General features: G+C 38.3%; 1 protein-coding gene across 1 annotated transcript in view; it reads left to right on the top strand.

Moving 5' to 3' along the window:
* The window catches only part of dnah5l (dynein, axonemal, heavy chain 5 like), a 296,635-nt gene that overhangs the window by 79,842 nt on the left and 203,490 nt on the right, over nucleotides 1-13,303 (top strand). The window contains exons 30-32 of the mRNA XM_063042366.1: nucleotides 405-541; nucleotides 6,754-6,916; nucleotides 8,466-8,577. Of these exons, the coding sequence (XP_062898436.1) occupies nucleotides 405-541; nucleotides 6,754-6,916; nucleotides 8,466-8,577 (412 nt within the window). The remainder of the gene's footprint in view (nucleotides 1-404; nucleotides 542-6,753; nucleotides 6,917-8,465; nucleotides 8,578-13,303) is intronic.

Raw genomic sequence — 13,303 nt, forward strand, 5'->3', positions numbered from 1 at the left:
ACTGTCAAAACTCTCTACTGTCATATTATACGTTACCTTACCTTAACACAGGACACTGTGCCTCCATATTGCCTTGAGAATTAGAAACTTATAGTACTACTGGACGCTCACCAGATCTGGGTGACAAATCACAAGGTTGGAAATGATTACAAAAAGAAAGTGAGACTTTCTGATTATGTTTTCTTCAAGACCAGTGCAAATGAAAGATGAACAACTCCATCTACAGTGAGTTATTCTATTATTGTTTTAACCTTTAATTGACAATTAATAATTTAAACAAAACAGCTTCTATTCCTAACTTTATGAATTGCTTTTTAGCTTTATATTGTCCAACATATTAGAAGATGAATCCAGGTGTTACTGAAAGAAATCATCTGCCTTCTGCTTTTAACTTCACATTGCAGGGGCCCTGCTGCTGATGGCCTTCCACCTCAAGAAGCCAGCGAAAGGCTGCAGATCTTTCAGACCAACTTTGATGAGCTCTGGCGGAAATTTACTACTTATTCTGCAGGAGAAGAACTCTTTGGGTTGCCTGTCATTGGTACCAATTGTCTATTATATATTTTTTTCATTTTAAATTAAATAAGCCTTCAGCTTTTTGATATCTTTGGGTAAATTAACTTACTCCATTTAAATAAGAATGCTAATGGACTAATAAGATAGAGGGTGTTACAAACAAACACTCATGTGTATAATTGGAGTAGAAGTAGGCCACTCAGTCTCTCAAATCTAATGTGCTATTTATTAAGATCATGGTTGATCTAGTTGTAACCTTGGATCCATATTTCTTTCTAACTGCAGTAACTTTTCACTTGCACCTCACTTGCTTACCAGGATTTCATTTACTTCTGCTGTAAAATATTCAAAGATGCAGTTTCTAATTCCTTTGACAGAAAATGTTACCCTTCATCTATGTATTAAACGGACAACCCTCCATTTTTAAAACAGTGATCCCTGGCTCTAGATTCTAGATTACATTCCCAGTGTGGTGTTATGTTATTGATAAGTTTTTACTAATTTTTATTATCATTATGTAAATCTGAAATGGATATAGGCACCAAGCATGCATTGTTAGAAGGAGAAATGCAGGAGTTGCTATCAGAGCTATCTGCTCTGCAGCATGCAGTCTATGCCAATGGTATCCACACAGAGGTTATTGTAATTGTGTGAACACAAACTAATCATCCAATAATTTGCACTAAAGACAAATGTAGCAGTTAATCAGGAACAATTGAGCTTTTAATATGGTCATTAGTGCTGGAAATCTAGCTGGCCTTAAAAATTAATACTGTATATATCTGAGTCTCTTTCGCTCAAAAGAATGAAAATATCCGTGAAAATATAACTTGTATTTCTGTAATACCTCTTGTAGTCTCAGTCCCAAATCTTTACAGTTAATGCATTTTGATGCAAAACTGTTGTCATATTATATAAACTTCTTAAAGTCCAAGTTTAATTGTCATTCAATCATGCACAAATACCCATGAATATAGCCGAAGGAAACAGTGTTCCTCCAGGAGTACCAACAATCGTACATAGCACAAGAAACATATAGCACATATAAGATAGCAGTAAACATATAGTCACACAAAAAATGTATATAATATATCCCAAGTTCCTGAGTCAGTGGATGCCGTCAGCAAGAACATGCCTGCAGCAGTCTCCAGATGAACTCAGTCCAGTTTATCTTCCACTAAGCGAACACCGGAGGGCAGCACTGACACCAGCATGGGCACTGTGTCATACCACCTCCGGCACCATCTCTCCTGGGTGGCTGCAACAAGTGACACTGAAGCATGAGGCCTAGTCCGTGCTACAACCGAGGTCATGCTGCTCCCCCACTGTCACTCCCAGCAATGAACCAGTGAACCAGACTTGCACATTCCAAATTACCAATGTCCAACAGGGTCTTGTGATCACAAGAAAAATGATTAAGACAATCACTTGCAGTTGGATTGATCACTACCTTCCTGCATCGGCTCCAAAGCCTCGCTGTAGCAGGAACAGACATCCCACCCTGCAAAAACTCATTTCAGGGAGGTAGCATCCCCCCGCCCCCAAGGGTGTATGTAATACTTTGTTTCGTGATTTTGTCTAATCTGTAAACCAAGTTGGGTATATGCAGAAAATGTGACATTAAAATATGTACTTATATTATATTATATTGTCATGTTTATTCTATTACAACTTTAAGCAAGTCTACAGGGAGTTTAGACTCATCACGTAGGACATCAATAGCATAGCTCCTTAGCAGCCAGCCAGCTAATTTAAATAACCTTAACTATGCTAATGAACAAATGACACCTGTTAAACTCACCTCAACATGTCTTTTACAGTCTTAACCCACCATGGGCGATAGAAAAGTCATTGTTGCAAACAGTGCAGCGAGCAACATTGTTATTATTTTTGAGGTTGACTGTAAAGCCCGCCCACAGAGAAAACTGATAGGTCTACTTAGCAGGGGTCCGCAACCTTTTTTGCACAGCGGTCTGGTTTAATATTGACAATATTCTTGCAGACCAGCTGACCGGGGGCGGGGATGTTAATCACAACCGGAATATAGGTGATAAGTCAACTATAAGTCAGTTGTAAGTGGCTAATACACTCAGTTTCATTTCTAAAAGCGTTTATCTAACGAATTTAATATTAAACACACAGCACATATTTTCCTCGCATGAATATACTGTAGTGAAAAGTCAATTATAAGTCAATAGCATCATAACATTTTAAGTAACATTTGGATATTAAACACACAGCACATATTTTCCCTGTATGAACATATAAAATCATTGCAACACACCAATATCGCTGAATCAGTGGGTACCCTGGGCTTGTTTTCCTGCAACAAGATGGTCCTATCGAGGGGTGATGGGAGACAGCGATACTCGAAGGGGATTCCTTATGTCCAGTCTATTCTGCAATTTAGTTTTCGTTGCATTCATTGCAGAGATATGTTGGAAATGGAAGCAATGTTTTCAGTGCTTTCGTGGCTATCTCAGGATATTCAGCCTTCACCTTGATCCAGAATGCTGGCAGAGATGTTACGTCAAACATACTTTTCAGCCCGTCGTCATTTGCAAGCTTGAGGAGTTGATCTTCTTCCCGCGCTGACATGGATGATGCGTGCGTAATGACCTCGCATGCGTTCAAGTTCAACAGTGGGCGTGACAGGGAATGAGGAAAGGTGCAGCTGACTCATATCGTTTCATATCACCAAATCATATTGTTCCCTCACGGCCTGGTGGTTGGGGACCACTCTTAGCACGAAGAGAGACCAATCAGGATGCTTGCTCTCCCTCTCCCTCTCTTTCTCAAAAAAAATCGATTTCCAGGATATTGTATATAATTTCCGGGCGTCAGGGAGCCACTATCGATATCAGGGAGACTCCCGGAACTTCTGGGAGAGGTGGGATGTCTGCAGGCAGCAATACGGTCTTGCAACAACGAGCAACTCACTGCTGGGACATATCTGCAGTGCTTGAAGTTCTTACTGTCCAGCAATATCTTGCAATCGTAAAAAAAGTGTTTAAGAAAGACAATAACACCTTTAGTTGGCCCTGTAGAGGCCACTGCCTCTGATTGCAGCGCCATCTTACCGGAAGTCATCCCACACCACTGCCATTTACGGTGCTGGCGGAACACTGAAGGAAAAACTTTGCAGAGAGATCCACCAGAGCTAGTACTATGTGAGTCCATACAAAAGAAGCACCCACTTGCCATTTTCCTCACTGCCCTATCGGTTGCAGAGATACCTGTCCCTTGCAGCTTTGGTAGTGGACAGCAACTGCGCAGTGGTTTAGAAGACAACTCCCACCCTAAATACTGAGGGTTCTGAGTGTGATACTATGTTTATATTATGTGGGACAGGCAGAGAACAGGTACAGCGGCTCAATATTGGACATCCATGAGGCACTGTGAACTGTCAGCCACTGCAAAAATGAACACAGTCACAATCTGTTAGGTATACTACTCACCCTGGCATTACAATCAGGTCAAGAGATCAAACCAAGTCCATTGAAAAGTGCAGAAAGATCTACCAGGAGCACCACCAGGTGTGCTAAAGTGTAAAACAACAAAAACATCATGCGATAGAGAGAACTAAACAATCCCACAACTAACTGATCAGTCCAAAGTTCTGAATGGTTGTAGAAGGAGCACCGAAAGCATTCCTGTCGTCAGTGCTAAGTACATGAATAATCAAAAGCAAAACTGAGAATTTGCAACTGTGTTCAGCCAGAAGTACTGAATGAATGATCCATCTCAGCCTTCTTGGAAATTCTTACTGTCACTGAAGGCAGTCTTCAGCCTAATCACATGATGCCATGAAACATCAGAGAACATTTGGATGCTGCAATGGTTATGGGACTAAGTAATATCACAGCAACGCTAATGAAGATTTGCACTTCCAAACCGTCCAAGCTGTTCTAGTACAGTTACAGCTTCTACATCTATCTGAATTTATTAAAAAAAAATTGTTCACTATTGCCTTGTCCACAAAGAGTAGGATAAATCTAATTTGTCTAACTACTGCCCAATCAGTCTGTGTCTAATAATCAGGAAAGTGGTGGCAGATGTCTTTATCATTGTTATGAAGCTCTAGTTATTTACCATAACCTGCTCAATAATGCTCTCTTTGGGTCTTCCATCACCACTCAGCCCTGAGACTTCATCACAGCCTTGACTTAAATATGAACTTGCATTCCAGAGATGAGGTGACGGGGTCTTCCCTCGAGATCGAGGCAGGTTTTGAATGAGAGTGACTTCAAACTTGTAAGTTTGATGCCTCCCCCATGTAAAACAGGTAAAAGTTAGGTTAGTGAGCAACAAAAACCACTCCAATTGAGGAAATGTAACAATGTAGTAGTTATTGGAGGTCAATTATTCCAGTACGAGGCATTGCTGTAGGAGCTCTTAGGGCAGTGTTCGAGATCTAACCATCTTCAGTTACTATTTCCTTTATAGAGCCAGAATGGAGATGTTTACTGATGATTATTCAACATTCATTCCATCCTCGGCTTCTTAGAAAATGAAATCAAATTAACATTCAAACTTGGCTTGCCAGGTGCTGGTAATGCTTGTGCCATGTAGGCATACAGCAGTAATTGTCTTCAGATGACAGGGTCTAACCATCTATGTTTGATATTCAGTTGCTTTACCAGTGTCAAGTGTATCATCATTAACATCTTGGGGAACTCCATTGACCAGAAAAGCAACTGATCCAGTGACATCAAAATCATGGTTTTAAGTTCAGGTCAAAGAATAGGCATTCTGATGCAAGAGAATTACCTACTGACACGTCAACACATGTTTCATTATCTACATGAAATAGACATGGAAGAATACTCTGCACGTGCCTGATGAATGTATTTCCAATAATACTCAAGAAACTTGATTGTCCTCAGGTCAAAGCAGTCTTTGACTAGCATCCTAACTCCATACTCAGCACGCATTCTCTCTAGTGTGGCTGTATTGAGCACAGCAGTGACTTACTAATGATTCTCTGAAACAATGCCTCCCAAACCGATGACATTAACCAAAAGGACAAGACTTTAGACTGCAGCAGTTCACATCAGAGCTCACAAAATTCTTCAGTAATGAGGGATTATTTCACAATGTGTTATTCCGAAGACAGTTTAAGCTGACCTGGCCTGATATGCCTAGACCAACAAATGAAAATGTACTTGGCAGTTAATTTGTACTCAGAAGCCAATCTAACCCACTTCAGTTGATGACCCAGACTTTTCCCAGCACCTCTGTTTGCCCTTAGTTCTTACATGATAAGGAATTTTGTAATATGAAGGAATTTTCTGCGTATGCCTGATAAATGTATTTCCAATAATACTCAATGCAAAGCAATCTCTGATTACCATACTAACTCATAAATACGTAAGTGATATCGGCTTGTTTCACATGGAAGTTAACACCATTCAAGGCACCAGAGAAATATTGAGCCAATCTATTGTGTCATTGATTAATGGACAAATATTGACTCAGATTAGCATAATCTTTCTTCCCTTACTCATAATTGTGGCATGGAATCCTTTCTTAAAAGCCAAAAGAATTTAGCCCTTAGTATAACAACTTATTTAAAAGCATTCACTTTTTACAGTGAAACAATCACTCGTGATTAAAAAATGCTGAGCTCAAGTCTCTGAAATAGGACGTTAATGCGCAAAGTTATTGAAAAAAATCTATACACTTTAATAGCTCTTGATATTTACTAACATTAATCTTGCAGATATTTTTAAACAAATGCAATTTTCATTTATTTTTATGACTTTCTCGTCTACAAGGAGACCCAGGGCTCATACCACTTTCCTTTAATCCCAATCTTTAGTTCCATTTAAGAATAATAACATTAATAGAATTTATTCTTCCTGTGCTTTTATTTGACTTTGAACTTGAAATTATTGTGTAGGTGTGGTGATCATTCAAATTTTCATCGTCGACTGGTCAAAAATTCTCCTTGCGCCTTAATCTGCCTACAAGTGGCTCAGCTTCCCCCTCTGTGGCACCTTATTGGAATAGGCACCATAAACTAGAAAACCCATTAAAAGCTGCCAGAAATCTCTAGGAAATTGATCAAACGTTACAAGAACTGCAACATAATTAAAATCATTTGTTATTGTTATTTGCAATAGGCATCTGGGAGGACAGCATTTGTGTCTGAAACTTTTAAGAATAAAATGTAGAGAAATAGTTCAGATATTTTTGAGAATTAAAATTGCATATGCTTCTTTTTGTTATAAATAGATTATCCTGATTTACAGAGAATAAGACGTGAACTCACATTACTTCAGAAATTGTATGGTCTGTACAATTCAGTTATCGATAACGTCAGTGGTTACAATGACATTCTGTGGAGCGATTTGGATATTGAAAAAATCAACAATGAACTTCTGGATTTTCAGAACAAGTATGTAGAGCTTACGCAGGATGTACTTAACTTAATAACTTTCCTTGGCATTGTCCAATGTGTGTCAGAGTTTATAATGTTTAATAAATGTTACGGAACGTGAGATCACATGGGAGCCAGGGTGAGCTAGCCAGCTGGCTACAAAATTAGTTTAGTGGAAGGAGTCAGTTCATGGTAATGCAGGGATCAGTACAGGGTAATGCCGTCTATTGGATGAGAATCAGCTGGAACTTTTTTTGATGACGCCAAAATTGGAGGTATGGTGGAAAGTGAAGAAGGCTATCAACGATTGGTAGAGGATCAAAGGAATATCAGATGGAATTTAATTCGGACAAGACAGGCCTAGGGTACAAATATATAGCTCCTAAAAGAGGCATGCTTGCCTTCATCAGACAAACAGAATATTTTCTGTACCCTTGATATCTTAATCAATAAGTGGACCATTTCTGTTTTTAAGTGGATTCAGGAACTCAGTGCAAGTCGACACAATTTACAGATTATTGCTTAGGAGGGACAATGGAATCAAGAGATGTGACTACCGTCATAATGGAGATGGATGGGAAACAGTTGCCAGGCTAGGGAACCCAAGCATGTTATTTTCAGTTTTAGAGTCCAGGCATCTTGGAAAATGCAGAAGGGCATGGGGGGTCTGGAATGTAGTGGAACCCAATCAAGAGAGATGTAATTTTTTTGTACCCTATTGTTCCCAAAAGTATGTATTGGTGAGAGAGTGCTGCATCCCCTATTCTCCAGGTCTGAATTAAAATTGCAAATTGCCTTTGAACTGTAAAGAACTGTCTAGCTTCATGCAGAGATTGCATGTTGAGGAGAGAGGTAACAAGGAGCCACCTGTCCAGTAGCACAGAATAAGTACAAATCAGCTGGAACCAGACTGAAATAATAACCTAGCACCTGGTACTTAGCAGGTGGGTGCTCCTAAAATGCGTCCCTTTATTTACATTAAAAATTGCTAATGTTATAGTGCCATCACTTCATTCATTTGAAGGCTTCAGTTGCTGGTTTGCCCAATGTAGCCACACTGATGTATTTGGAAATAGACAGGACAAATTGAAGGAATTATTTCAACATTTCTAGATTATAAACTAGATAAGGAATCCAGAAATCGTAACAGTGAGATTAAGCTATTAGGAAAAATCATCACTTGTGGCATACTCAGGCCATACTGGGCATTCACCATCGGTAGGTGTTTCAGGAGACAAAGCTGCCTGAAATTCTTTTTTCCATAGGGGAATCTGGGAGAGGTTCATCCACTGCTGATTTTTTCCTCAGATGAATTAGATATGTTTACTGTACATGATTTCCTTATAGGTTAAATATACTGAACATAAAACTATTTCCTCTAATTTTGTATCTTCTTTTATTATTTTATATTGAGCCCGAATAAATGACAAAATAAAGTTAAAATTGATACAGTTTGTAAGTGATGGAAGTCAATGTAATTTCTAAATTCTAAAAAATATATTGACTTTAAAATATAACTTAAATTTTTAATATATTCTATATTTAATATTTCTTTTTGTGTGTGTAGAATACGGAAATTACCCAAAGCCTTGAAGGAGTGGCAAGCTTTCAATGATCTGAAAAAGAAGATTGATGATTTCAGTGAAACTTGTCCATTGCTTGAAATGATGGCAAACAAAGTGAGTGAATTTTTGATTTATTGTAAAATTAAGGAAATATTTTAGGAAGTTACAGTAAGAAATGGCAATTAACCTTTGAGAGAAAGACAGCATCCAATTGACAGTCCTTATACATTTGCTTTTCTTTGATACTGTGAGATGTTCTGTCTATCTCTGAATAATTTTCATTCTAATAGCTCTACCTGTATGGCAGCACAGTCCTTTTACCATACCAATGTATAGAAGCTTAGACTACTCATCCGGATATAGTTCAAATCCTACCCATGGTTGCTGGAGAACTTGAATGATCAAAATGATCTACGTTTGTAGTTTAATGCTGCTAAACCAAAACATATCTAGTCCTTAAAGGAAACCTTTCACCTTTACACATTCTTATTACCTTGTAACTACCTCTGCAGTGACTCAGCAAGCCAGTTATTTAGGGGTGATTAGGAATTGGTAATAAATAGTGGTTTGTTAACAATGTCCACATCCCAGAATAATTAAAATAATTCTTTAAATGAATGATCTGATTAATATCTTGTTTATATAGATTGAAGCTACTGGATTCGAAATTATATTTGAGGATAGAAGAGAGGAAAAATAGCTTTGGCTAAGGATCCAAGTGCTTTCATACAGCATATTAATTTTTTACATGTGCTGATATAATAGAGTAAAAACCTAATGGAGATTAGAATACTTCTTGTATTGAGCTGATGGATAAGGAGGCAACTCCAGATTTCAACACATTGGAAGAATTATATAATACCTTAAGACTTAGGAGATTTGTGCAATAACAGAGACAAGGTGAACTACTAAGGAATTGATAACATAGGAACTATCAGTAGATGCCTTTAACTTGAAAGTCAGATGTCCATAAATTTCTAATTTAAGAATGTTTTATCAGAATTTTAAGTGGAATTGATTGGGCAGCTAGAGAGTAAAATTTCCGTAGGTTCTATTTGACTCATTTATCGCACTCACCAGAAATGGTTTTTGTTTCCCTCATTGCTTTGATAAGCATGAACTGTAGACCACAATTTTCAGTGATATCTGTTCCCCTTGGTTTCTCCTCTTTCTTCCTTCTCTGTAACTTTTGAAGAGGTGATCAAGAGTACTGGCAAGGGCAGAGCCGTAAAGGTTGCCTGCATGAAGTTTAGCAAGGGCTTTGACAAGGTCCTGGTAGATTGGTCCAGAAATTGGTAAATTGGTTTATTATTGCTACATTACTAAGCTAGAGTGAAAAACCTGCATAACATTCATACAGATCAATTCATTACAACAGTGCATTGAAGTAGTACAAGGTACAATATTAACAGGGTGCAGAATAAAGTGTTATAGTTACAGAGAACGTGCAGTGCAGGTAGACTTTAAGATGCAAGGTCATAATAGGGCAGGTTGTAAGGCTGAAAATCCATTTTATCATACTAGGAAAATGGTCAGTAGTCATCTAACAGTGGGATAGAAGCTGTCCTTGATCATCCTGGTAATGTATTCAGGCTTTAATATTTTCTGCCGGATGGGAGGGGGTTGAAGAGAGAACATCTTGCGTTGGTGTGAGTTTTGAATATGCTGAAAGTGAGATCACATGGGACCAAGGATAACTAAGCCACCTGTGTACAAAATTTACCTGATCTCCTGAATATATTCAGCAGTTTTTGTTTTTAGGGAGATATTTTTTTCTTCTCCTTTGGGCGTCTTGGACCAATGGGCATAGTCAAGCAAAAATTTAGAAGCAGTATTTCCACAAGGTTAAGAAAGACTTCACATAAAGGTGGTAGAAACTGGAAAAACAATTGTGATTGCCAGATAATTTTACAAATAAAAATGATATTTTTGTGATTGATCAACATGTATGAAATAGTAGGCTGCATTGCCTCAAACTGTATCATGTAGTGTTGCTATTTTTCAGTGCTAGGCAACTGATCTCATTAGAGTAAATAAATGTGAGTGATCATTTCTGTGTGAAATTGTGCCAGTCAGAAATCTAGAATCCATAAATCTGGACTGTGCACTCTGTTGATGCCAGGGCTCCTCACAACACAGTGTCTGAACTAACTGTAGGTTGCTTAACCACCTTCTAAAGTTCACAGCAGGTACTCAAACAATCAAGGAATGCTTGTATCAGCATTTAGCTACTGGGCTACTCATTTACTGAGTGCTCTGGTACTAACATCACTGGCAATACCTTATTTTGGCAGGCTTCAGGGTTGACATTTTATGTGATGCAGAGGCTTTGAGACAACACACACAGAAATGCCCATCTGCAAGTAATCTGTTCACACGTGCGCCATAGATACACCAAGTTTTCCCTAGATCTTAGATGAGCAGTGCCTTCACAGGCTTGTGTTGTCGAAGCATGTAATAATTGGAATCTGTGACACTCTATAAGATAACTTTTGGTCATGCTCTCATGCCTTACTACTCTCTCTTTGGAAGTCATTGTCACATAACGGCTCAAGTTCCTGGCCTTTGCTTAACTCCAAGCTGGCTATTGCTGTTTTCTCTAATATTTATCAGCTTGATACTCACTGCAATGTTAGAAAAGTTGCCCAGGCTCTGTGCATATAGAACAGTTACTTAAGGTGTGGGTGGGTTTGCCAGCATTGACCCATAAAGGATTTATGTGAAGAACCAATTGTTCATTAATAATTAACAAATAATTAATAATTCATTAAATAAATTTCACCCTTTAAATATGCACATCACCATGGGTCACAAGAATAATACTGTATTTGATGGTCAGTTCTATATTTCTTGACAACTCTTGTGACTCCTTTATCCTTGGGGAGTTTGTACTACTAGACACAAATTACCATGAGAGATGGATCTAGAGAGACAAGGTCTAGTCTCTAGATCTCTTGCTTTGACTACTCTACCTACTCCAACCACTGCTGCTGCATATTCATACAATGATTGTCATGCAAGATGGGGAGAATAACAAAGTAAACCAATCTCTGGAAAATGAGAACATAATGAGCATTAAATTTTGGCCGTTAACAGTTTTTCATAAAACTGTTAATATCTCTTTGAAGGTTCTTAACATTTTCTTCAAACTTTGCCTTCATCTACATACAGTGACTTGAAAAAGTTTGGGCACTCCTGGTCAAAATTTCTGTTACTGTGAATAGCTAAGCGAGCAAAAGATGAACTGATTTCCAAAAGGCATAAAGTTACAGATGACACATTTCTTTAACATTTTAAGCAAGAAAACTTTATTATTTCCATCTTTTACAATTTCAAAATAACAAAAAAGGAAAAGGGCCCGAAGCAAAAGTTTGGGCACCCTGCATGGCAGTACTTAGTAGCACCCCCTTTGGCAAGTATCACAGCTTGTAAACGCTTTTTGTAGCCAGCTAAGAGTCTCTCAATTCTTGTTTGGGGGATTTTCTCCCATTCTTCCTTGCAAAAGGCTTCTAGTTCTGTGAGATTTACAAGCTGTGATACTTGCCAAAGGGGGTGTTACTAAGTACTGCCATGCAGAGTGCTAAAACTTTTGCTTCGGGCTCTTTTCCTTTTATGTTATTTTAAAACTATAAAAGATGAAAATAAAAAAGTTTTCTTGATTAAAATATTAAAGAAATTTGTCATCTTTAACTTTATGCCTTTTGGAAATCAGTTCATCTTTTACTCGCTTATCTATTCACAGTAACAGAAATTTTGACCAGGGGTGCCCAAACTTTTGCATGCCACTGTATAAGGAAGTTGTGCCCAGTACATCCAATTCCAAGTCATTAAAGTATGTCAAGAAAAGCAGTAATTCCAGTATTAATTCTTGAAGAACAATGTATACTCTCTTCCAGTCTGAAAATTAACCACTTCAAGCACTATTTCACCTATTAATATCCACACAGATGAAGGCTCCCTGAGAACCTATCATGTCAAGTGGGTATTTCATCTTGCCACATACCTCATTTATATTCTTCAGACTGTCATTTCTCTCATAGGTTGCCCATTGTATGTGTAGGAAGAACAGACTAAACAGGCAGACAAATCTTGAGATGAGAATCAGGTGGACAGTGGAGGCTATGCTCATTCATTGCCAGAATTACATGGAAGCTGAGGCATCAGTGGAATTATTTCAATGCTACATCAAAGCATTCCTTTTCAATTGTAAAACCACACACTCTGTTTGGTGACAATCAAATTTACCTCAGACATGTCAAACTGAAGTGCGTGGCACTGGCTTTTTCTCTATGTGAGGTTTACAGGAGGCCCGGCAATGCCCGAACCAGAGTGACTTCTCATTGCACATTGACTGCTGAGGTACAAAACCTGAGAAATCCACACCTCTCCTCCTCTCTCATCTTGGTTACTCCCTTCCATTCCCTTACTTTATGGCCAAATGAAGGAGTTACAGACATTGATTGGCCGAATCAGCATTCATAATTCTCTATTCAGTTTTGCATTGTCAATGGCTTTAATGACTGCGACTCATTGAGGTGGATATATGGAGTTATTTTGCACCACTTACTTTGAAAGTTAGTGCCCTTTGACTTGCAGTTATTGATTGTGCCTTTTGTAGAAGGGTTGTTCATTTGATTTCGTGAACATCATGGATATGGTCAAAACAAAAAAAAATGCACATGCTGGAAACCTGAAATAAAACCTGAAATGCTTGAAATCTTCAAGAGGTCAAATAGCAGTTCATGATGAGAATAGAAGTGTTTATGTTTCAGGTCGATGACCTGTGAACGGTAACTGTAATTGTTTCTCTCCCGACCTGTGGGTTATTTTGTACCATTTT

The sequence above is a fragment of the Mobula hypostoma genome, chromosome 3 (assembly GCF_963921235.1).
Source record: "Mobula hypostoma chromosome 3, sMobHyp1.1, whole genome shotgun sequence".
NCBI classification, from domain to species: domain Eukaryota; kingdom Metazoa; phylum Chordata; class Chondrichthyes; order Myliobatiformes; family Myliobatidae; genus Mobula; species Mobula hypostoma.